We start from the raw sequence: 27355 nt of genomic DNA, 5'->3' as shown, positions 1-27355 counted from the left end.
AGTGTGAACAATTTTAGCAATTTTACAGTAACTTCAACACCGGCCAATAATGTGACAGCATGTCTCCCCAATTTCAGTATAATAACTAAACCAACCCTTCTCCATCCTGCGTGTATTATTGTGAATGTAGATAGATGACTGCTCAGTACGTCCATTCAATGTTAATTCTCGAACACATACATCATCAAAGTATACCAGAGAGCGCTCTACATATTTCTAACACTTCGAGCATAGTGATTAATTTATGATCTATCTCTATGCGTATGGGAGCCACACAGCATTTTCGCTGTCTTATGGTAAAAGACCCTCCTCACACTGTCATTGACCAACCTGCCCTGCAGCACCATTACCGAATTAATCTACAACCAACCAGAAGAAGACCGTTACACTCCACCTCTCGTGAATGAATGGAGCTTTCCGAGTCCTCACCCATATCGAGACGCGTCCATGTCGATGTATAGTAACGGATTTCAAAGTGCCATGATGTTAAAGCAGACAGTTAGGAACAACAATAAACTATTGATTTTTATGTGTGATGGAGCTCGACGCTTTTTTTACGTAAATCAAACAAACTATCAACTCTAAAGTACTGTTCTAGAGTCTAGGATCGATACCTGTAAGGTACTGGTAAGAGATAACATAAACACATGCACTCCTAAGGCTACAGCGTTCTGCACTTAAAATGGCCCTATAATGTTATATCACCTGCGTTTCCGACCTATCAGACGTATGGAATGTAGCCTTGTTAGTATTCCTTTGTGAGAAATATACTTCAAACGCATGGTTTCTCTACGAAAAACTATGTCATCGAACCGTAAAACACTTGCTCTGCGTGATACGAGCACAATATAGCTTTGCACAGAAGTATAGTGTCCACTGTTCACATCCGAACAGCGTTCAGAAATTATACGATGCCTGCATGAGGCCTATACAAAATGATCCTTAGTATCAGATACATCCTACATGAAACAGACAAACGCATAGCAGCAGCGTCCGACATGTCAAAATTAAGTCATTTCATCACTAACTCTGTAAACAGCACATCTGTCAGGAAAATGTGTACACGGGGTTTGCAACACCTGACAATCTCTTATCGCTAACTTAGTTATTACGCTGAAGTCTAGATTTTACACCCAAGATGCGACAGGGGCGATCGCATAAATCAAAGTTCGTTTAGACGATGTGTCAAGTTTCATCACACTTGAGATGCAAGTCCTCTGATGACCGACATGCTTATTGTTAACGATCGCAAGTAGACAGTGATTTAAACCGAATACAGATCACGTGGCTGTATACGAGTAGAATGCAGGCTATGTTATGCGACTGTTGCATCCGGACAGAACACTGGAAAAAATTGACCTGCAGCAACTTCTTCTCTGAAATGAATCAGTCAACCATTAAATCGTACTTCGTTACAGCTCTATCTCAATCGATCAAACTGTCCGCTCTCTGTTATCCTTTAACGCAGATGCAAGTAAGTTTAGAGGTGAATCGTTCTCTTTCCTCCTGAAAAGCATCAGATACAGTAGTCAACTCGCGTGTATCACTAGTACCTCAACAGACATACAGTACAATACTGCCTCGAGGGAAAAAAATTGACTACCTCCTTGATTCCCTTCGTTTCGAAGTCGCTGTTTTCCCGGATTCCTCCTGTTGCCGCAAACTTTTTCCCATGTACAAATTCTTCAGCCCGAACCAGAAGATAAGCAAGTACTTCCTCAATCTCACAGCATTTCTGTGTATATTGTGTCAATTTATACCTATTCCCTCATCGTTTTCCGCAATTCAGTCTATTTTACGTCAGATCTTTCCATGCGATCACGACATAACATTTCGTTCTGTGTTCTAAAATTGCCTGTAAATGTAGCACAGCTGCCAACACCTAGCCCAAATGCACTGATGGAGAGGCGTAATATAGCACTGTACTCTGCTATATCCAGTTACCTCCACATTCGGAGAGCGTTTGCCCTGTTTTCTGTATGTCTGTGTATATGCTCTGCATCCTCGGCAGAGTTAGCATTTGGAATTTAGTGAGCAGCCCCTTCCGTTTAGCGCGTCGTCTATCTGCAAGTGTGTCCAACTTCAAACTTCCAATGAGATATGTAACGCTCTCGCGATGGTTACATGTAACAGTCACGAGTGGGTGACGGAGAGCAGAACAGCAGGTTAAGTGCAGAACACTAAGTTAATTTGCATAATTTTTATGTAAAACGCAGTACAAAAGTTTAAGGGGGTGGGGGTGACATGGAAAACCACTTAACAGAACAATAGGTTAAGCCGACATACGGCCAAACATTAGGTTAAGACACAGTGCCGAACATTAGGTTATGCAACATGTTTGCCCCATGTAACTGCTTCTTACAAGACCTAGATGTTTCCAAACAGCGGAGAATGATGAGCAAGAGAAATCCAACCTCCACAAACTGATTTTTTTATAAATAAACAATATACCACTTCCATATATTCCATACACTGTCTAAATTGTTTAAACAATATTCCACACAGAGCAATCGAATTCCCCCCAAATGATCGAACAACTAGGTCTTTTTCCCACCAATTCTTAGGAGGAGGTAGCGATCGGATGACTTAGGTTAGTGGAGGTGCCCTTTTTCCCCCGCCATTTTCTTACGTTAGTAGAGGTTGCATTGTCAGATGGAATTTGAACTGCCAGCCAGGGTGGAGTGGCATTTGCATCATCAACTGATGTCACGGCCTCCATCTTGGATCAGGTCGTGTTCTGTGCACGTTAGTACATGTTAGTGCACGTTAGTACATATTAGCCCCCCAAAATGGTAAGCGGACGTGGCGGTCGGTTGAGGATCGTGGTGAAGACTTTAACTATTTCAGAACAAGTCCAGGTGGGCGTGTAACTCGTGAAAATCTGACAAAATTTGAATTTCCCGCCTGGGAGGGGTTTGGCATGGGGGGCATGGCACTTCCCCACCAGAGATGTTAATTAATTGATCAATTTAATTCAGTAGTCAATGTGACCTATCATCCCGCCATTTTTTCTTAAATTATTAGAGGTTACATTGTCCTGATGGAATTTGAACTTCCTGCCAGGGGGCGTGACACTTTCCCATCAGAGAGGGTAAATAATTGATCAGTTTAATTAAGTAGTCAATCAATCTGGTAAGAGCGAGAGGGGTCCTATTCCAATAACTCAGACCTGAAAGTGTACCTGTAGCAGTGAGGAGGGGAGAGGGGGAGAGGGGAGGGGAGGGGTAAGGGGGCCAATAGGTTAAGTGCCTGTCAATCAAAAGGAAATGGGGGTGACATGGAAAAGCACTTAACAGAACAATAGGTTAATTCAGACCTGAAAGTGTACCTGTAGCAGAGAGGGGGGAGGTTTGGGAGAGGGGCTGGGGGTGGGGGGAGGGGGGCAATAGGTTAACTGCAGTGACATGGAAAACCATTTAGCAGAACAATAGGTTAAGTACCTGTCAATCAAAGGAGAACAATAGGATGACATGGAAAAGCACTTAAAATGTTTGCCCCTGAGTGCATACCTACCCCTGATGTAGGCAACCCACACTAACAAAATGTGCCACAACGAACTTCGTCCCACTACTCTTGTGGACTCTGGAGCATTATATTCAGTCATTTCAGAGAAGTACTGTCACCAGTTGCATTAAACCGTATTCGTCGACAACAAAACATCTCTGCTGAAGGTGGCTATTGGGAAATACGTAAAACCTACAGGCAGATGTACCATTCATGTGGGTATAAGTGGCTATACTTAGCCCTTAGAATTCATCATCTTACAAGAGTGTAGTCATGACGTCATTCTCAGATGGGACTTTCTGAAAGCCTCTCAGGCAATTATACACTCCTGGAAATGGAAAAAAAGAACACATTGACACCGGTTTGTCAGACCCACCATACTTGCTCCGGACACTGCGAGAGGGCTGTACAAGCAATGATCACACGCACGGCACAGCGGACACACCAGGAACCGCGGTGTTGGCCGTCGAATGGCGCTAGCTGCGCAGCATTTGAGCACCGCCGCCGTCAGTGTCAGCCAGTTTGCCGTGGCATACGGAGCTCCATCGCAGTCTTTAACACTGGTAGCATGCCGCGACAGCGTGGACGTGAACCGTATGTGCAGTTGACGGACTTTGACCGAGGGCGTATAGTGGGCATGCGGGAGGCCGGGTGGACGTACCGCCGAACTGCTCAACACGTGGGGCGTGAGGTCTCCACAGTACATCGATGTTGTCGCCAGTGGTCGGCGGAAGGTGCACGTGCCCGTCGACCTGGGACCGGACCGCAGCGACGCACGGATGCACGCCAAGACCGTAGGATCCTACGCAGTACCGTAGGGGACCGCACCGCCACTTCCCAACAAATTAGGGACACTGTTGCTCCTGGGGTATCGGCGAGGACCATTCGCAACCGTCTCCATGAAGCTGGGCTACGGTCCCGCACACCGTTAGGCCGTCTTCCGCTGACGCCCCAACATCGTGCAGCCCGCCTCCAGTGGTGTCGCGACAGGCGTGAATGGAGGGACGAATGGAGACGTGTCGTCTTCAGCGATGAGAGTCGCTTCTCCCTTGGTGCCAATGATGGTCGTATGCGTGTTTGGCGCCGTGCAGGTGAGCGCCACAATCAGGACTGCATACGACCGAGGCACACAGGGCCAACACCCGGCATCATGGTGTGGGGAGCGATCTCCTACACTGGCCGTACACCTCTGGTGATCGTCGAGGGGACACTGAATAGTGCACGGTACATCCAAACCGTCATCGAACCCATCGTTCTACCATTCCTAGACCGGCAAGGTAACTTGCTGTTGCAACAGGACAATGCACGTCCGCATGTATCCCGTGCCACCCAACGTGCTCTAGAAGGTGTAAGTCAACTACCCTGGCCAGCAAGATCTCCGGATCTGTCCCCCATTGAGCATGTTTGGGACTGGATGAAGCGTCGTCTCACGCGGTCTGCATGTCCAGCACGAACGCTGGTCCAACTGAGGCGCCACGTGGAAACGGCATGGCAAGCTGTTCCACAGGACTACATCCAGCATCTCTACGATCGTCTCCATGGGAGAATAGCAGCCTGCATTGCTGCGAAAGGTGGATATACACTGTACTAGTGCCGACATTGTGCATGCTCTGTTGCCTGTGTCTATGTGCCTGTGGTTCTGTCAGTGTGATTATGTGATGTATCTGACCCCAGGAATGTGTCAATAAAGTTTCCCCTTCCTGGGACAATGAATTCACGGTGTTCTTATTTCAATTTCCAGGAGTGTAGATTGTGGTCGCTCGAAGATTATGGTAGATGAGATGGCATAATGTGGATAGGAAGATGCGAATCCAAGTGTGTGGAGATTATGCGTGCTGGATGAAGTGATCATTTCTGCAGTCAGCGCTAGAAAGGTAACTGTCACGTGTCATGCCATGCATCAACCCATGGATCTTGTAGTGGAATGTAAGAGAAGCATACCACTGAAGAATAACTTGATCAGCACAGCCTCTGTTTTCTCGTTTAAGAACGGATGGGGCGAACTGTGGATAGTTAACTGTTGCTGAGAACCGCAGATCCTTCCACGACGCATGTGCGTAGAAAATGCCGAGTTACTAATTGGAGAACAGCTGAGCGTCATAGAAACCTCCGATGCTAAATCTGTGGGCGAAATTAGCGCTATCACTACGATACAAGATCTTCTACCTCGACTATCACCAGATCTCAGTAGGGAACAACAGAAGAAGCTACTTGAGTTCGCTGATTGCTTCAGTCCACAGGTGCAGATCAATTAGACAAATCGATGGTGAAGCACCGGATTAGCACTGAAGACCATCAACCAATGAGCCAGTGAGCATACCATGTGTCAGCAACATAACGTCGAATAATTCGCGATGAGGTAGAGAAAATGATGAAGCATGACATCATTCAGCCTTTGCAGAGCCCATGGTCATCACCAGTGGTCCTCGTCAGGAAGAAGGATGGCAGTTGGCGCTTTTGTGTTGATTACAGGAAGCTTAATACGATAACTAAAACGGACGTTTACCCTCTTCCTCGAATTGACGATACACTAAATTGTTTGAAGGGGGCAAGTTCTTCTCAACCACAGACATGTACTCGGGATACTGGCAAATCGAAGTAGATGAGGCTGATCGTGAGAAAACTTCATTCATCACCCCTGAGGGCCTATATGAGTTTAAGGTAATGCCGTTTGGTTTGTGTAATGTACCAGCAACTTTTGAACGGATGGATAATCTTCTAAGGCATCTGAAGTGGACGATGTGATTTTGTTATTTAGATGACATTATAGTGTTCTCAGAGACATTTTATGAACATATAAAGACTGAGGGCCGTTCTTAAGTGTCTCCAAAAGGGCGGACTGAAACTTAATCCAAGAAAATATCTCTTTGGAGCAAAAGAAATCAAAATACTTGGACACCTTGTGTCAAACGAAGGTGTGCGGCCAGACCCAGAAAAGGTGAAATCTATAACGGAATTTCCTATTTCTAAAAGTACTGTCGATGTGAGAAGCTTCCTCAGATTATTTTCTTATTACCGTCGTTTTATCAAAGACTTTTGTATTAAAGCAAGGCCACCCCAAGAGCTGTAAAAGCTGATGCAAAATTTATCTGGGGTGGTGTTCAACAAGATTCTTTCGATGTGCTGCGAAAAGCCCTGACAACTGACCCTGTACTTGGTCTGTATAATGAGAGAGCACCTACAGAACTACACACAGATACCAGTGAGTATGGGATCGGTGCTGTTCTGGTGCAGATTTCGGATGGATAAGAGATTGTTATAGCCTATGCTTCTAGGACACTTACAAAAACCGAGAGAAACCACTCAACTACAGAAAGAGAATGTCTTGCTTTGATCTGGGCCATGTGGAAATTTCGACAGTATCTCTATAGAAGGCCATTCACATTTGTTACAGACCATCATTCTCTTTTTTAATTGACAAGTCTTAAGGATACAACAGGACGACTCGCCAGGTGGGAACAATGTCTTCAAGACTATGACATTACCGTTGTGTACAAAAGTGGGAGAAAGCAACAAGAAGCCGACTGTCTCTCAAGAAACCCTGCGCAAGTCCATCAAGACTTTGATGAAGATAGTGACTGTCTCGCTGCACTCCAGGATCTCTCCGCTGAGCAGAAGAAGGACGCCAAAATATCTCAAATTATTCTTGCCTTAAATCGGTCAGAGGATGTGAATGGACAAATTAAGGTAGTTAACGCTTTACTTTGCAAGGAAAATTTTGATCCGTTTGAAAAGAGGTGGCAACCAGTGATTCCTAAACACATGTGCTTATATGTTCTACAGAAATTCCATGACACACCTGAGGCTGGACATTTAGGATTTACTAAAACATACGATACTATCCGCAAGAGATTTTTCTGGCCAGGTTTATTTAGGAGTCTCCATCACTATGTGTCGCACTGTCGAGAGTGCCAGAGGAGAAAGGCAGTTCCTCAGAAACCACCTGGCCGACTCGTACCAATTCCACCAGCCGAAACGCCTTTCCAGCATGTTGGGATTGGCCTCCTCGTACGATTTCCAACGTCTGCAAGTGCCAATAGATGGATTATTGTTAGCACTGATTATCTGACATGCTATGCCATTACAAAAGCCGTGAAAACTGCCGAATCATGCGAGGTAGCCAAATTAATCGTGGAAGACATTGTATTAAAACACGGTGCTCCTAGGTCTTTAATTTCGCATCAAGGGAAAATTTTTCAATCGAATCTTGTGACAAAGATAAACCGTTGGTGCAACATTACTCATCACATGACGACTGCTTTCCACCCGCAAACTAATGGGCTTACTGAACGCCTTAATAAGACCTTGGCGAACATGCTATCAATGTTCGTCAACGTTGAGCATAGCAAGTGGGATCAGGTGCTACCTTTCGTGACGTTTGCCTACAACACCGCGAAACAAAACACGACAGGGTTTACGCCATTTTTCCTGGTGCATGGGGGTGAGACGACTACGACGATGGACAGTGTGTTTCCGTTACATCCTGATGATGTGGACGACGACTACATCGGCCACGTGTTAACCAGAGTTGAGGAAGCTCGGCAGTTAGCTCGACTCCGCACGCTGCAGGCTCAAGAAAACAATCGACGACGGTAAGACACGAGCCACCGCCCTGTTGTCTACCGGCCTGGTGACCTCGTCTGGATCATCACTCCTGTTTGGTAGGTTGGTCTCTCTGAGAAACTCCTCAGGCGCTACTTTGGATCTTATAAGATTGTAAGACAGTTGCCTCATGTTACTTACGAAGTTGAAGATTTCGACCCCGACACAAGACGACGAAAGATCAGAGAAACGGTCCACGTCCTTCGAATGAAGTCCTATAAGGATTCTGCAACCCAGGGTAAATTCGAACGTTCAGCGACAGGCAACAAGTAGAAAGATGACGAAAAGCGTAGTGGCAAAAGAAGTTCTAAGAAGATCACCACCAGGGCCAGCATCAGTCATCGGGAGTCGGGGTATGCAGGACCGATGACTCGTTCCCGAACTAGGAGGACGTAACACCGAGACGCTGTTCTTTTAAGAAGGGGGCAATGTCGCAGTAAAAACTGAGTAGCACTGTGGTGTAGTGGATATGATACTAAACTGTTGCATGGCGGGCCATGAGTTCAAAACTCACCTGCACTGTACAATTTTAATTTCTAAATTCGGTTTGAGTACATTCTAGAACTATCCACAAATGTGAAGAATCATTGTACTAGAATGTTCTGTAGCTGTATATATACTGTATATGTTCTGGCCGGAGGCAGTTGGATCCCGCTGCTCAACTCGCTGCGGCTCACTTCGTCACCGTCACCGCGCACGCCAACGTCATGGCTGTACGGAAAGGGAAGCAGATTGCCGCCGCACTGGAAGCTCTCATCCATGCGATGGGGTTCAACGGCGGCCGCCAACGGCAGCCAAAGCGCAAGCGCACGCAGCAGAACAGCAAGAGCCTGCAGTGCTACAATTGCCAGCAGCTGAGGCATACTGCGCGCGAGTGCAAGAACGCCGTCGCGTGCTTGAAGTGCGCGGCTGCACGAAGCCTCGTGGGGTGGCCAGCAGCTGCGCGAACTGCGGCGGGCCACACGCGGCCAACTCACGCAGCTGCGGCTACCTCAGGGAGTCACGCCGCCTGCCCGCCGCACCACGTCCTGCGGCGGCTTCGAGCGCCACGACTTCCGCCCCGCCGCCCCGGTACCGGCGAGGGGTGCGAGCCGCGCCGCCACCGACCGAGCTATGGCCGGCTTCCAAGCCGCCTCTGCGGCCGAAAGGGCCGCACTAAAGGAGGAGCTCGCAGCTGTGCATCGCCAGCTCCAGCAGCTGCGTGAAGAGCTGCGAGCTATCAAGAAGAAGCCGCCGGTCCCCGCCGCCACCTCGCTCGTGAGTCGGCACGCAGACGTCCGCCGCACCGCCCCCTGCAGCAATGCTGGAGGTGACGCCAATGGAGACGGACGATGCGACACCTCGGCTACCCCCTTCCAAGGAGGAAGCTGCAAGCAATGGTGCCACAGCGAAGCACGACTACTCGCACGATGAGAAGCCAGCAAGGAAGGAGAGGCTGTGCCTACCATTTCCTGGAGCCCACAACGTGCAGGCCGTCCTCAAGAGCATCGCGGCGTCACTGCGAAACAGGTCATACCCCTATTCAGACCACCCAAACCCCTTCACCCCACCCAACCAGCCTAGGCCTCCCCTCCCCCATCGACCGATCCCCCTCCGCACATACAGATACCGTGACATGTTGGTAGAAGCAGTGACGAGGAAAGAGTTAGCCACGATTAACTCACACCCTGTCTTCACGCCCTCTCAATGGGACGACCTAGTGGACATCATAGAACTATGGGTGAAGGAAGAATACCGGTCTGGTAGGAGAAAGGAGGATCCCGACTGCTAGCTAGCCAGGGAAGAAATCGCGCGAAAACAACGTGAATACCAAAGCCGCCAAGTTCAGTAATGAAAAACCGTGCGAGGCCATCATCAGACGTAGCGGAGACTTTTGCTGAAACCACCGGCCAGCCATTTAGGCCGTTCGCTTTCCACTTCTCTCACTGTCCCTCTTACTATCCTTTCATCTTTCTTTTGTTTTAAAAAAATAAAAATAAAAATCACAAAAAAGCACAAAGTCAAGCAAATACGATAAAGCCAAGAATTTTTCTGTCCAAACCATCATGTTAGAAGGAGAAGCGCCTCGCGGGCTAGTACTTCGTTTCCAGACGAGGACATCTTCCTCCTTGAAGTGTGCGCAGACGCTGGAGGCAGTTCGCTCCACACTCTTGTATGTGCAAGTGCTGAATAAACCTTCGTTAAGTGAAGTTAGTGCTCTTCATTCATCTAATTACACCTTCTTCTACGTGACAATATGAATCACAGGAAGAAGTAATTCAAGATGACATATTTCTTTCAGGAAAAGTGGAATAGCTAAATGGAGGGAAGCTAAACAACTTACCATTGTTACAACAGGATCTTGCAATATTATTACACTTTTACCTGGACCAAAAAATGAAGATTACATGACAAAGACAGAAACAGATGTTACGAAGTTAGTTTTGGATGAAACTATAATACTCATTATTGTAACATGTAGTTCGTGGTAAATTTTCTAGGGAAAGGAATGTTAAAGAAACAGATTATACAGAGGTCAGAGCTTTCATAGATTTGTAATTTCTGTATGGGTCTCCGAGACGTTCTAGAAAGAGTTTCTCAGTGTTGTGGGATAACTTTAAAGGCAGTGGACTTGAATCATGCTACTTATGCAAGACTGAAGACAGTTTCAGCTGGCACTTAAGATGTCTGAGGTTTGATAGTAACCTTGATAGAGATATCCGCAGAGAGAATAATAAGTTGCCTGCTGTCAGAGAGTTATTGGAGCTTTTTCATAACAGTTGCCAAAAATGTTTATCACCTAGTGTATACCTTCTGTATTTGTATATTAAGTGTGTTATATTTAGATTTAACTCCTAAAATCATTCATATGCACCATTCAACGTTTCCAAATTTACAGTTTACGTTGGGGATGACACCTGTCATCCGCACATGGGACCGTAATAGGAATTATCGTGCGAGTAATGGAGTCTTAACCTGCTACCCTCACAACCACCAAACGCTTTTATTTACTCATTTCCCACTTCATATCTCTTTTCCCCAACGCCATCATTGCCGCGATGGACCCAGCTCCATCTTTATGCAGCAGTTCAGATAAGTATCCCATTCCCTGGCTAAAACCCAGTCCCACATCCTGTTCCTTAAATGCTGACAAAATTACAGAATGCCCCCCAACGACTTAACTATAAAAATTCCTCTCTAGTTCCCACACCTTCCTTTGCAGTGACCTTCACCTTTTCAGATTCCAACACTCCTTATGCCTCACAAACCTGGCACTGCAAAAACACATCTCCATGCCACATACACCCTCAAACAACCTCTGCTCCCTCCACAAGACATTGCTACTGTGCAATCCGTACTACATACATCATATCTCTGAAATTGAGCCCTTCACACTCCAGCACCTGGAAGAACACTTGAGACACCATCTCCATAAGTTATCCAGCTTGCTGACGTCCTACTGCCACCTTGGGGCACCACTGTCCAACCCCTATCTTAGCCACAGTGTTCCTCCTCATCAACCCCTCAAAGTACACACATGCTGCCTACCTTGCCTTGTCAACTTGCCATATGCCCAAAGATCCCTTCCAACACGCCACTAAATCTGGAGCCAAAACAATCCCAGACCACTGTTGTTAACTTTTACACCAAAATCATCAGTCCAACTCAAGTTACAGTTCTATTCAAAGGCCTCACCTTCAGCCCTACACCCAAGTTTAAATATGTTGGACTTGTCAAAGACTCACTCTGCTTCGACCAATCAGTGCAATGGATACACTTCTTTGTCACCAGTCACTAAAACAAAAGCCAACCCAATCCCAACAATAAACAACAAACCCTGTCTCTCCCAGTTCACACCACCATCCAACTGTGATCCTCCCCCTTCCACCTAACCAACCTCTTGTCACCTTACAGGATTTTCTTACCTCCATCTTGGCCTCATCATCCCTCCTCAGGTCTCTCCTGAGAACAACCTCTCAGCAAAAGAGAGGACAGCCACACAAAGCCTCAAAACAGATCCTGACCTAATGATCGATCCTGCAGGCAAAGGTTCCACCACTGTCATTATGAATTACAGTGACTAACTGACGGAATGCCTTTGTCAGTTGTCTAACTCCTCCACCTATAAAGTCTACCATGTGATTCCAATTCAGAACATAACTTCCATTCCCAATGCTCAAAGCCTAATGCCCTAACCAGAAGCTCTCACTTGACTCCATTTCACTCCTCACCCCTATCACACTCCGCACACCAATCTTCTACATACTTCCCAAAATACAGAACCCAACAATCCTGGATGCCCCACTGTAGCTGGTTATTGAACGCCCATTGAAAAAATTATGGTCCTCATTGACCAACACCTCCAACCAAAATCTAGCCTCTCACATCAAAGATACTAACTACTTTATTCACCTGCTCTCCACTGTCCCCAACCCAATAATTCATAGATCCCTAATTGTTACTATTGATGCCACTTCTGTATACACCAGCATCCCTCACGGGCATGGTCTTGCCACCATTGAACACTTCCTCTTCAAATGTCCTGCTGAATCCAAACCCTCTACCTCATTCTTCATACACCTTACTAACTATATCCTAATACACAACTACTTCTCAGTTGAAGGGAAAGTATACAAACAAATCTGTGGCACAGCAATGAGAATCTACATGGCACCCTACTACGCCAACATGTTTATGGGCTATCTAAAGGAAGCTTTCCTAGCCTCCCAAAACCCAAACTGCCTAATATGACTCAGGTTTATGGATTATATTTTCATGATTTGGTCTCTGGGCCAGTACACAGTATACTCTTTCCTTGAAAACCTCAACATCTTCGCTCCCCTGCACTTCACTTGGTCCTTCTCAACCCATCGTGCTACCTTCCTGGTCAATGACCTCCTTCTCTCTTATACCTCCATCCACACCTCTGTCCACATTAAACTCACCAACCACAAACAGTACCCACATTTTGATAGACCCCAAATCCTCGCACCACCTACAAGATCCAGCTATAAAGTAGTGACTCCCTCATCACCCAATGCCACCCCTAATGAAATAACTGAACCACATCTTTCATCAGGTCTTTGATTATCTATCATCATGCCCTGATATGAGGTATATCCTACCCAAGATCCTTGTAACCCCTCTTAAAGTGGTGTTCAATTGTCCACCCATCCTCCGTGACATCCTAGCCCATCCCTGTGACTCTGCCAATCCCCACCCCTAACACAGGGATCATATTCCTGTGAAATACTTGGGTGCAAGAACTGTCCAATACACCTACCCAGCACTGTCTATTCAAGTCCTGACCCCAAATCCTCGCACCACCTACAAGATCCAGCTATAAAGTAGTGACTCCCTCATCACCCAATGCCACCCCTAATGAAATAACTGAACCACATCTTTCATCAGGTCTTTGATTATCTATCATCATGCCCTGATATGAGGTATATCCTACCCAAGATCCTTGTAACCCCTCTTAAAGTGGTGTTCAATTGTCCACCCATCCTCCGTGACATCCTAGCCCAACCCTGTGACTCTGCCAATCCCCACCCCTAACACAGGGATCATATTCCTGTGAAATACTTGGGTGCAAGAACTGTCCAATACACCTACCCAGCACTGTCTATTCAAGTCCTGTCACAGGCTTATCCTACCTCATCAGAGGCCATGCCACCTGTGACTGCAGACATGTTGTTGTGTACCAGCTCTGCTGCAATCATTACTCAGCTTTTTATATCAGTATGACTTCCAACCAGCTATCCACCAGAATGAAAGGTCAATGCTAAACTGTTACCAAAAATAAAGTGGACCACCCTGTTACACAATGCACAACTGAACACAATATGCTTGATTTCAATTATTCATTCACTACCTGGGCTATCTGAATCCTCCCATACAGTAACAGCTTTTATAAACTACACAGATTGTAGTTATCCTCACAACACATTCTCTTCTACTGAAATCACCCCAGCCTCAACCTATGATAACCTACTGTCCCCACACCCTCCACCCAAGTTTCCACCCTCTCTGTCCTTTCATCGCCTCCCAACTCATCCCCTCACCATCATTATACACTGATCTCTGGCAATACATCTGCTGATCTTTTCCCCCTTCTCTGTTCTTCTCTTTTCTGCTCCCTTTATTTCTCTTCCCTCTTCCCCCACAGCCTCCTGCTGCTGCACCATGTAGCTTTGTCTACAGATCCTGCGTATTCTGCCAGGCATCACTATTTCCCCTCCCCCACCTATACTCTGCTACCAGTTCCCTTCATGCTCCTCTACTGATTGTTACTCCCATTGAACACATTTCACTTTCAGTCTGGCCTGAACAGCCAGAGATAGAGTCATGTGCATGTGGAGGTGTGCTTCCATGTGTAAATGTGTGTGTGTGTTTTTCTTTTCCAATGAAGGCTTTATCTGAAAGCATAATGTGTAACAATCGTTTCATTGTGCCTGTCTGCAACTCAACATTTCATCTTTATGGTGAGTACAAATCTATCTTTCCATAATTGTTGATATCCCAACCTGGACTTTCCATTGCTTCATTCAAATACCTCTATTAGCTCCTGAAGCATACATTACCTACCTGTAAGAAAAATATTTCTGCTGCTCACCCACACAAAAAATCTGAAGTATCATATTAAAACTATCGACAAAGAATCATTGTATCATAATGTGCTTTTTGAGGGGATGAGACTAGTTTCTTTGCCAGGTTTCGTGTCCACTGCAAAAAAAAAAAAAAAAAAAAAAAAAACATACACTTAGGAAACTTCCTGGCAGATTAAAACTATGTGCCCGACCGAGACTCGAACTTGGGACCTTTGCCTTTCTCGGGCAAGTGCTCTACCATCTGAGCTACCGAAGCACGACTCACGCCCGGTACTCACAGCTTTACTTCTGCCAGTATCCGTCTCCTACCTTCCAAACACCTAGGAGTATCCATAAAAAGGAAGGAAAAATGACCAAAAACTCCTTACCAGGCTCATGTTAGCATCTTTATAGGTATAAACCTAAGTGCACATTTATATCGCAGTTAAATATGAGTGTCTAGCTCATTGTAGTTACAGGCAGATAGAATTAAAGCTGTGAATGTATCATCAACAAAAAATTTTATAACTAAAGCTATAAAGTATAATGGAATTAGCAGACATGATTCTGTGTACATATAAGCAATGGGAAATAACAGGAAACTGACAATTTGTATCAGTCCAAGTAGCCACATCAAACATTTGAGAATCACCATGCTTCCAAGAATGTTCCCACACGTAAGGAAAACAGTGCAAGTGGTACCACAACAACAAAATGGCTGGAGAAGACAAAGAACTGTACAAACTCCCAACTTGGAAGAAGTTGTGCTTGCTCATGTGTACAAATAGCCTTCACTTAGGAGCTGAACAGTTGTATATGAAATGGGTGTTGCATTAAAGTATTGTACAGGAAGTAATTTGAGAACAACAGCATTCTACAATTCCTGTTGCCTTTGGACTTCCCACTGTGTTGACGTAATGTATGTTGCAGTACTGTATGGTCGATTCTCACTACCCTGTATATGTACATTTCTTGGATGAAGCCCATTTCACCCGAAATGGAACACAGTAGCCATGTAAGGGTGACTGGGAATGTCCACACTACAGTTGCAAAGAACCATCAGCACATATTTGCAGTGGAGTTATGGGCAGGCATAGTCAGTGACTGTTTGTTGTTGTTCTTGTAGTTTTCAGTCGGAAGTCAGGTTTGATGCATCTCTTCTCAGTACTCTATCATGTGTAAACCTCTTCATCTCCAAATAGCTACTTCAACCCACATCCATTTTAACCTGCTTACAGTACTCAACTTTTGGCCTCCCTCTGCAGTTTTTACTGACCACACTTCCCTCCAGTACTAAACTGATGATTTCTTCATGCCTCAGCATGTGTCCTATCAATCCATCCCTTCTTTTAGTCAGATTATGCCACAGACTTCTTTTCTTCCTAATCCTGTTTAGTACCTCCTTATTAGTTATATGATCTACCCATCTAATCTTCAGCGTTCTACTGTAGCATTATTCTATTCTCTTCTACTGTGTATTGCTTATTGTCCAAGTTTAAGTTGCATACAAGGCTACTCTTCAGGCAGGTGCCTTCAGAAAAGACTTCCTAACATTAAATATATAAAAAATGAAATGAAATGATCATATGGCATTGATGGCCATGACACCCCATTCAAGGAACTTTGGGTGCCAAGTCGCAAGTTTTGTTTCAGTCGAAGCCACATTAGGCAACTTGTGTTCCAGTAATTATGATGAAATGATGATGAGGACAACACAACACGCAGTTCACAAGTGGAGAAAATCTCCAACCCGCCCGGAAATCAAACTTGGGTCCGCTGCACAGTAGACAAACACGTTACAACTCAGCTATGCAGGCTGACACTTAAATCTATATTCAATATCAACAAATTTCTCATCTTCAGATACACTGTTCTTGCCATTGTCAGTTTACATTTTATATCCTCCCTACTTTGGCCACCATCAGCTATTCCACTGCCCATATAGCCAAAATCATTTACTACTTTTAATGTCTCATTTCCTACTCTAATTTACTCAGCATCACCTGATTTAATTCAACTCCATTCCATTACCCTTGTTCATCTTATATCCTCCTTTCAAGACACTGTTCATACCACTCAACTGCACTTACATGTCCTTTGCTGTCTCTTACAGAATTACAACTGTCATCAGCAAACCTCAAAGGTTTTATTTCTTCTCCATGAACTTTTAATTCCTTCTTGAAATTTTTCTTTGGCTTGCTTACTGGTTGCTCAACGTACAGATTGAATAACATCAGCAATAGGCTACAGCCTTGTCTCACTCCCTTCTCAACCACTGCTTCCCTTTCATTCCCTTCAATTTTTATGACTGCCATCTGGTTTCTGTGCAAGTTATATATAACCCTTTGTTCCCTTATTTTACTCCTGATACCTTCAGAATTTCAAAGAGTATGTTCCAGTAAAGATTGTCAAAAGCTTTCTCTGTGCCTACATTACCTATAAGCATAGGTTTGTCTTTCTTAAATGAATCTTCTAAGCTAAGTCACAGTGTCAGTATTGTCTCACATATTCCAACATTTCTCTGGGACCCAAACTCCTCTTCCCAGAGGTCGGCTTCTAACAGGTTGTCCATACTTCTGTAAATAGCTGTATCAGTATTTTGCAGTGATTATTTATTAAACTGTGAGCACCTGTTTTCTTTGGAATTGGAATGATTACATTCTTCTTGAAGTCTGAGGTGAGAAATGTATGCATGAAGATAAATCCAGGTGCTAGTCAAGCCTGCAGATCACACTGTTGTATTCAATTACAAATGTCAACTGTGCAACGTCCTCAACACACTTCAAGTGTCAGCCATAGTCTGAACAGCATTGCATTAGTGACAAGGGTTATGTGGCCACTTTGGCAGGTCAGGTCCACCACATGGTTCAATATTTCTTCCCCGGAGGTGATGCTGTGTTCTAAAATGACAGAACCCATGTTCATGCAGCACAAGTATGAATTGTTACATCTCCCACGCCCACCACAGTCACCATATTTCAAGATTAATGAGCCTTTGTGCTGTAACTTGGAGAGCCCTATTTTGCAGGAAGAATGGTGTAAGATTTCCTTGAAAACCATACAGGACCTGTATTTATCCATTCTGAAAGGACTGAAAACTGTTTTGAAAGCTAATGGGTTTCCACATTATAATAGTCATGGTGATGTGTTGTGTTTCTTGGTGTCTCCATGTTTTTGTCTAACTCCTCTATGTCTTTCATACCAGGTGGAATAGTTTTGTCATTATGTAGCAGGTCAGGGTATAGTGACATTAGATACTGAGTGTCAGTGACAGAGGTGAGTGAAGGTCATTATTTTATCAGGGGCAGTTGGAGGGAAAGCAACACTTTGTGGGTGGTGGAGTGGGCTCTCTCCTTGGCTCAGTGGGTGATGTGTGAGTGAAAGACTGATGGTTCCACTAACAGTTAGTTATTGAGACATAAGACCCTTTATATAGACAGAGTGGCTGCAAAGCGGTGGAGATGTAGCGTGCAGATTCGAGTGACAGCTGATGCGGTGACTGCTCGTGTTGCAGTGGCACGCCGACGGCATATTCTTCCCTCAGTACCGTGCCCATCTCTCTGCAGTAGCACTGCCTTCTGCTTGTGAATTCACTCATTGCATTATTAACAAGCAGCTACAGTGTGACGCAGTGTGCTCCATCCTCAGAATTGAACCAGTGACCGTCAGGTTTGGCATCTTCTGGCAGAGTTCATCAGTCTCTAAGTTCACAGGTGACCCTTTTGATGAGGCCACAGTCACTTTGTCATCACCAGCCACCCGGGTAAGCACTGCTCAAACTTTTGGTAACATCTGGGATGGCATCGCCTGCGTTGACCTATTGTCGTGGTATCGACTTCTTCTACTGTGAAGCAGCTTAGTGGCTAAGTTGTACGACATCCACTGACTAACCATTGGTCTGCCCATCCAGGCAATGTTTATTTGTGTCTTCTTTCTCCCCTCAAAGGGCCTCCTAAAGGGTCAGTTTGTCAGAGGTATTTATTCGGTGTTTTTGCCAATGTCACAAAGTTCCTAGGGCAGTGACTGATTCTTCAGTCATTAATCTGTGCTGCTCATGTTGGGCAGAAATGTGACCAATGTCAACAAACAGGCTGGCTTTCCATGCTGGCGTGGTCAGGCATTGCCTAGTCGTCGTCCTCCGCATCGCCAGATACATCATGCACGTGAGTTCAGTATACTGACAGTTCCTGGAGCATTGACCGCTGACGTGCGAACTGCACTGGTTGTTGTTCTCTTTGGAAGCATAGCCTCTCTGCTCAGTCATTGATCTGTCAAAGTGCTGACTGCTGCTGTGCAAATTCCACTGGTCATCAGCTTTCTCACGCTGGGCACCAACGTAACCAATGTCAACACACGTGTCTGCTTCCCTTGCTCGACTGTTGGCGTTTCCAAATATTGTGGCTTAATGTGTCAAAGTCTCTAAAATGATCACTTAACTTATAATAAGCCTTTACGTATTTTTCTGCTTTGAACAACGATAAATAACACACAATTATTATACACCCTACAATGGTTATGTCTCCCAAGGATATCAGCAATTCTGTGGGAATGCTATCTACTCCAGGTGCTTTGTTTTCATTTAGGCCTTTCAGTGCTCTGTCAATTTTTTTTTTTTTTTTGTAATATCTCATCTCCCATTCATCTTCATCTACTGCCTCGTCCCTTTCTATAATTTGGCCTTCAAATTCATTTCCCTCATATAGCCCCTTATACGCTCTTTTCATCTCCCAGCTTTCCCTTCTTTCTGGTTTTCCATCTCAACTCCTGATATTCGTACAGCTACTTCTCTTTCCCCGAAAAGCCTTTTTAATTCTCATGTGGGTAATATGTATCTTTCTCCTAATAGTACACACTTCTGTAAACATACGTTTGTCCTCTAGTCATTACTGCTTATCCATTCTGCACTTTCTGTCAATATCACGTTTTATACATTTGTATTCTCTGCTTATTAAGCCCATATTTTTATCAACTGTACCAGGGTACACTGTAGTTCTAAAGGACACTCTCTTCACATTGTTGAAATATGTCTTGCTTAATCTTTGTGCATGATAGTGATTCCAATTTGATGGAGCCTCAGGTCACTTGCACAATTTGGTCATGAATATTTGTGTAAGATACTTCCTGTAAGCTTATAAAAAGAGGAGGTTCTGTATTCATCTTGGCATTGCAGCTCACTCTTGTGTCTGTGTATGCTAACAAGTAATTTTGATTTTGGTTATATTCCACCTTGAGCAAACACAATTTTTTCTTCTTTTCACCCAGACATGATTAGCTGATGTTACAGCATCGTCAGCAGAATTTTTTTATTTTTATTATAAAAAGAAAAGAAAAAAAAATCCACTGATGATGCTGTAATTTCAGCAAAACAGGTCTGGGTAAAAACAAGAAGAATTGTGTTTACTCAAGGAGGCACATATCCAAAAACAAATTTAGAAGGTCCTATTTTGTGGAAAACTCTTTCATCTGATTCAATTTGACATGAATTCTTCTTGTGGGATCATATGAACATTGTTCCGTATTAGAGACATGTAAAGATTAAAGAGAATAACCTGTAAGAAGTTTCATTGCCTGTTGTTTGAACATCACTGGGGTTGTTAGAATTGGTACAATGGACCTTCATTGTGCAATAGAATACCAGCACAGTAATTAGGGCAACTCTTCATAAACCTCTTCCAAATGTGGAATTTTTTGCAGACAAGTAAAACTATCATAAAAACTGTGTCCACTTGGATTTTTGATATTACCAGCAGTCTGACAATACATTTGAAATAATCTCTACTTATGACTTTGTTGTTTCAGGACAGGGTTTCCTACCAATCCTCTCTGAAATTCTGTGCCATTATCACAGGAATATTCTATACAGTCTGTGGTAATAAAGGCTATAATGCTATGTAGTGTCATCTGTATACTCAATTACATACCTGGCACATCCATCATTTGTAGCTACTGACCATTCTTTCTGGTCACTATCTTTGCCATCTACCTCTCCCTTAGCCTTTTTGTAATGATTTATCAATTTCATGTTTGTATAGACAATATCATGTGTTCTGACCACTTCATCTAGTTTTGTGCAAAGTGCATAACAATTACAGCCAAGCACATGCATTTCTGAAAGTGTTTCTTACTTAAAATGTATACTTATCTCTTTTATCACGTATTTCACTTTGAAAATGTTTGTGTTATTTCAGACCACTGAATGTGCCTCTTAGCCCATAACTCATAGACATGTTTCCACTGTAAAAGTTATAGTTTGCAGACACCTGCCAATGATTAACAATGAATATATCAATTAAGCATAATTAATCTAACATTCTTATGAGTAGACACCACCTCCTCCTACATGGCTTTTACCTTCTTTTAACATATCGAGATTGATTTCATAACATACAGCCATTTTGTACCTGAAATGAAGTTTCATTTGCATCCTACATGATATTCATCATCTTCAAATTATAAACAAATCAGTTCATCCTTTGTTAGCTTCAATATGTGAAAATACATGCAAAAATGTGACAGTTTGTTCGATTTTGTCAGAACATGAGTTATATTAACACCGAAGACAAAATTACACTTTTTATCCTCATAATGAACAAATCTGGAAGTGTTAGGTTTCAGTGTGTTTTTGTTAACAGTAAGATTACTGTATTCAGTAACTCATGTAGACACATAGATTCCAATTAATGCTAGTGTTATCCTACATATATATGCTGTTCTGTATTAATGTTGGCACTATTTGTGAAATGCTGCTGATCTCATGATATCTGAAGGACCCCCTAAGTTTAACTAAATTATAATTTTGTAACCACAGTGTGGGCTAACACTCCAAAAACTGGCAATGACATCAAAAGACATTATTGAACGAGAATGCTGTTAACAAAAGAAGATAGGGGGGGAAAAGTCAGAACATTATATAAGTTTTTGTAAGATGCACCAGATTAACAAGGATGAAGCTGTTGTTGCATTAATTTTGCCAGCAGTTGATAAAAAAGTTGTTTATGGTATGGAGATTAGAAATGTTCTTTTCAAATATGAACCTAATTATAAGCTTGAACAATAAGAAGCTATTCTGAAAAATCTGATTAAATATCTATTTTGTGCTACAGCATGCTGAGTCTAGAAGAATTAAGTGCCAGTTTAAGATTATGAATTACTAAATTTCAAATTTTTTCTAGGCTACTCTAACATTGATTGTAAACACAAACAATTCCACAGTCCAAACAATGTTTTTGGAGGCTTCCTCCATTTTACAATGTTTTTACATTGTTTATTGTAAAGTCAGACAGTTCCGCAGTTTTACACTATGCCACAAAAGATCATACACATGACCAACATCAGAGGCAATATTATCTCAAAGGAATAGCACCTTCGAGTGATAACCTCAGAAGTCAAGTCCCATAGTGCTCAGAGCCATTTTTTTTTAATAGCAGCTTCACTCATATATGTTCTGAACCATTTAACATTCCTCAGTTTTAAGTGAGAATTTTAAAATAGATCTCTAAATGCCTCTGAGAATGAAGAACACCAGATGTCAAAACATTTGAACTGACTTCTGGGCTGTTTTAATATGTGGATAGTCTTATTTATCAAAAACATTACTGTTGTCTTGCTTAACTGGTCCTTGTGAGAAATACAAGACTGGTGCGCAGAGGCAGTGTACATATTGACACGTAACACTTCATATCTTGTAATCCTGCTTATGCGATAGAATTCAGACAGGTGTCACACTGTCTATGGATGGTTCTCGAGATAAAACATATTCAAATCAGTCTTGTGCTTGTTTTGAGCCACATGCATCTACTATCATGTGCAACCTCCCTATGACATTTAGGAACAATTTACCTAATTCAGAATATATGTCTGGTGCTGTAGCATAGTAATCACTTCAATGAAACAACCAAATATATTACAGTGATGTGGCTCTCTAAAATTGAACCTAGCCCTTCATATTCCATGGCAAACCCATCTGAGCTGCCTTTGAAATGTACAGGTTTGGGGGTCTACTTCTGTTTTGGCACACAGTTCTAATATGTCAGGAGGCTTCAGGTCACTCACAAGCTCTGTACACTCTACCTCTACCCCTTAAGCATAAACACTAGGTTCCATACGTGTTCCCATCCTTGGAAACAGTCTGAGCTTGTGCTCCATCTCTAATGACCTCAAGGTCAACAGGACATTAAACCCTCCTCTTCCTTCCTTGAGGTTCATGAAATTTTGAACTTATGTTTAATGGTTTACAGGACCACTCATAATTCATTTAACAGTTTTCCTGTTGTCCCCTTTGCTAGGTCATTTTCCTCAATTTTAATCTCCCACTTTCCATTTCTGTTCATCATTTCTCATAATAAAACGGCCAGCATGTTTATGTTTTGACAGGCAATTGACACAATTATTTTGGTTCACAGGGAGCAGGAGGAGGAGGAGGAGATTAATGTTTAATGTCCAATCAACAACGAGGTCATTAGAGACACAACACAAGTTCAGAGTAGGGAAGGGTGGCAAAGGAAAGCCGCCATGCCCTTTCAAAGGGGCCATCCAAGAATTTGTCTTAAGTGATTTAGGGTAATCACAGAAAACCTAAATCAGGATGGCTGGCTGCAGGTTTGAATCATCACCATCCAAAAGTAGAAACTATGTAGCTGATACACTGCTATCAGTTTTTATATCCCAAACGAGTGTACTCACAATTGTACTGTAATGTTTTCTATGTAAGGTGACTTGGTCTTTTCATCTGCCAAGTTTGTGGTTTTCCAAGCTTGACATGTGAAAATTTCACAGTATCTCTTACAGTAATCAGACAACTATTGTGACATGCTATTCTCTATCTCTCTTTGCTTTGTCTTTCTCTTTTTTTTCATGGCTTTTGCTTCCATATAAGCTTAATTTTAGTATTTTCTCCATTAATTAGGCTCCAACTTCTTAATTAAAGCTTTTTGCTGTTCATTGCTGAAAAGCAGCATTTTGTGTCAGTACATTCACTCTTGTCTTTCTTGCAATCTGTGGAAGGAAACTGGAAATAATATTGCCATATTTATTTCTTGCATGTATCTACATTCAAGTGCAAGCTATTCTTTCAGTTGCAATTATGAGTTACATGCACATCAAAATAATGGGATTGAATATTAAAACACATCAGGAATTTTTGGAACACATACAACAAGTAAATACTGAACTACAAATAAAAGTTCATGTCCATTCACAGTATATATGTACTACATGTCAGATCCAAAAATAAGGATCTAGTTGTCCATATATGGATTGCAATTTACATTTTTGGTCCATGTCCTCCTGAGACTATAAAAGTGGGTAGAAGTTAAAACTTAACTTATTTGAGAATTGATTTTGAACTGGTGTGTCTCCTGTGGCTCATCAGGCACATTTCCTCTGGCGATCTGTCAGATATTTGCAATTTCATCTTTGCAATATATAGCTGGAGTCAACCAAGACAAATACTGCTCATGATTTCTTTCACACAAGCACAGCAATGGAAAGTGTTGGTTTGTTTTCCATTACAAACAGAATGGTTTTTAAAGTGGAATTTTACATGTCCATTTGAAAGAGGTCCCAAATTAGTATAGTGCCATATTTGTTTTCAGAACAGCAAACATGAAGAGTAATCAGTACTCCAGCAATGATTGAGCAGCGCTTCTGCATGGCTGGCAGCAGTCAGCATGGGCCAAAATGGTGCTGTTGATGTTGGATTACTGGTTATTCTTCATGTTTTACTGTCTTTGTTGGTACATATCAATACAACAAATATCGCACTAGACTAATCTGGGATCGCTCTGTCAAATGGGCACGTAAAATTCGAGTGTAAAAGTAATTTTGTTTGAAAGTGAGACAAACCAGTGTTCTCTGCCAATTCTGGGCGTCATATGAAAGATGTGATGAGCAGTAATTGTTTGGGTTGACTTCAGCTACATGTTGTAAAAACAAAACTGCAAATATCTGCTGAAACATCAGGGACACCCTGTATATAAAAATTCAACCTTTAACTTCTGTGCTCTTTCATAGCATCAGGAGGCAGTGGCTCAAAAATGTGAACCACAATCCATGATTGTTTGTAAGAGTAACAAGTGCTTTATCTTTGGGTCTGACATCTAGTACTTATGTACTGTGAGGTAACATGACCATGTATTTGTAGGTCCGTATTTTGTTGTTGTACGTGTTCCAAAAAACCTTGCTGTTTTTTTACTATGATAGCATCCCATTATTTTGATGTATGTGTAACTCATAATTGCAAAACGAATATCCACACATGAATGTTGGAACATGCAAGAAATAAATATGGCACTATTATTTCTAGTTTTCTTCTAGAGACTACAAGAAACACAAGAATGAATGTACTGATGCAAAGGTAGCATTTTTCAACAGCAGGAATGAGAGAAATATTATGCAATGAACAGCAAAAAAGTTTTATTTAAAACATGCTGGAGCCTAATGAATGAAGCAAAAGAGTAAAATTAAGTTTATAGGTAAGGGGGGAAAAACATGGTGACAAAAAGATAAAGCAAAGAGAGATGGAGAACAGCATGTTACAAAGGTTGGATGATTTCCACAAGAGATTCTCTGAACTTTTAAAAAGTGTCAAGTTTGGAAAACCACAACCTTGGTAGATGAGTCACCTTACATCGAATGTATTATGGTACAATTAGGAGTACACTCCTTTGGGATAGAAAAACTAATAGCATTTGATTAGCTACACAGTTTCTACTTTTGGAATTCCCTGTGAACCAAATAGCATCACTTGCCTTTCAAAGAATAAATGCAGTTCGTGATGGGCATGCAGGACATTTTATAATGAGAAATGAGGAACAGATTCAATAAGAGGAAGACCAAAATTGAGGAACATTACCTAGCAAAGGAATACAGCAGACTACAGAAAAGCTGCTAAATGAATAAGAGTGGTCCTGCGAACCATAAAATGTCTATTCAAAATTTCAGGAATGTCAAGGAAGATAAGGGTTTAATATCATGTTGACAAGAAGTTATTGGAAACAGCACAAGCTCAAATTGTTCTCAAGAACAGGGAAGGAAATCAGCTGTGCCCTTTCAAAGGAACTATCCTGAAATTTTCTTGGTAGACATCAAGGTCATTAAGCAGTATCTCAGCTGAAGGAGAATTGGGGTGACAGTCATGGCAGTACTCATGGAACTATCCCAGCATTTTCCTGATGTTGTTTAACCTGAACGAATCTAAATCAGGCTGGATTAACAGGGATTTTAAGCCTTCCCCTTCAAATTAAAAGTCCAGTTTCTTAAGCAGTGTGACATATGCCTGTATATCATTATATTCAGCATCCAGAAATAGAAATAATGCAAATTGTAGTTTCCTAGAGTAATGTGGAATTTCTTACTGTCTTAATCAAAAGGTAAGACTACTTTGATCTTACGATGATTACATTGGATGTGATTTTTCAGTTGTCTCCCACATTCATTCTGACAAATGATGCTGCAACAGTGTTCCATTTTCACCTTGGATTCATGACACAAAAACATATACCATCAACATCTACCAAACAATTTTGATATGAGTCAGACAAATTATTGTGTTGCATTAACTGAAGTCTACCACAGTGACTGGAAATGCAGGAAAAACTGTGCATGTAAAGAGAATTCAAGCTGGTTTACCTTTCATGCTTTCTAATTTGAGCTGACCCAAATGACACCTGCCATAATATTAAGCTTTGTAAAATTAAGTAAATCCTGTTGCTGGATGTTTCTTATTTTCATATTACTGATATGTTCCTTTAATGAATTCTGGATATGTACTTGCACATTTTGTGTGTGTGTGTGTGTGTGTGTGTGTGTGTGTGTGTGTGTGTGTGTGTGTGTGTGTGTGTGTGTGATTGACAGAGGTCTCACTGAATACAACAATAAGATGCACTTTTACTGGTACAAATCTAATGTTTCCCCTCAGGGATGCATAATGACAGTACCCTAGAGAACTTGTATGCTGTTCAGTCATATTTCACGTACTGCTGGAAGTATCTCAACGATTTATAATTCAGTATGAGAGCTAGCCAGAAAATAACCACAGTTCCTATGTATCATGGGTAGCAGCAGGAGGGACAGAACCACTGCCCCATGTAGTAGGTTAGTGTACATAGAGCTCTGCTACCAAAAAAGGCACATTGCTTAACATGAGTGTTGCAACTGAAACTCCCACTGAATATGTTACTTAAGTAGTGTGCGATTTGCAGGCCCCCCCCCCCCCCCCCCTCTTAATCAGACCATCTCGTCTTCTGGTTTTAGTTTATGCGTCCCAACCTGGGATGTTTATTTCCCATGCACTGGAGTAAAACTTTACATATAATTTAAATTTGTGGAGCCGAACACTGAAAGTTTTTAATAAGCCTTACTATTAATATGTTTCAGTTTTCTATCATCAGAATAAGTACAGCTTTTCACAAATGTGCCTCTACTTTCTGAATTCCCCTCATATACCTCTATGTAGAGGATTTTGTAAATAAGCTTTACTTTTAAAGATATAACAAGGGATGGCTTTTCTGATAGTGCATGAGCCTGAATAGTGAGTTTTGGCATTAACATCTATTTATAAATAACTGTTAAACCATGCGTAATGCCACGGTCCAAGCTAGTAACATATATAATTCTAATAACCCCCGAAGACCCTGTACTTAAGCTGTAATAAAGTGTTTTGTGTCACAATTTCATTGAGA

At 42.5% G+C, this 27355-nt stretch overlaps 1 protein-coding gene across 1 annotated transcript; it reads left to right on the top strand.

Moving 5' to 3' along the window:
• The first annotated feature begins 8813 nt into the window (after nucleotides 1-8813).
• Nucleotides 8814-9311, top strand: LOC126297902 (uncharacterized). The gene has a single exon (XM_049989212.1). The coding sequence runs from the start codon at nucleotides 8814-8816 to the stop codon at nucleotides 9309-9311; it is 498 nt and encodes a 165-aa protein (XP_049845169.1).
• Nucleotides 9312-27355: the final 18044 nt, after the last annotated feature.

This window comes from Schistocerca gregaria, chromosome X (assembly GCF_023897955.1).
Source record: "Schistocerca gregaria isolate iqSchGreg1 chromosome X, iqSchGreg1.2, whole genome shotgun sequence".
Classification (NCBI taxonomy): Eukaryota; Metazoa; Arthropoda; class Insecta; order Orthoptera; family Acrididae; genus Schistocerca; species Schistocerca gregaria.
The sequence above is the reverse complement of the archived record's forward strand: the minus strand, read 5'-3'. Positions and strand labels throughout refer to the sequence as shown.

What these genes read in the sequence shown, in the direction of transcription:
- LOC126297902 (XM_049989212.1), top strand. Translation starts at nt 8,814, where the DNA reads ATGGCTGTACGGAAAGGGAAGCAGATTGCCGCCGCACTGGAAGCTCTC.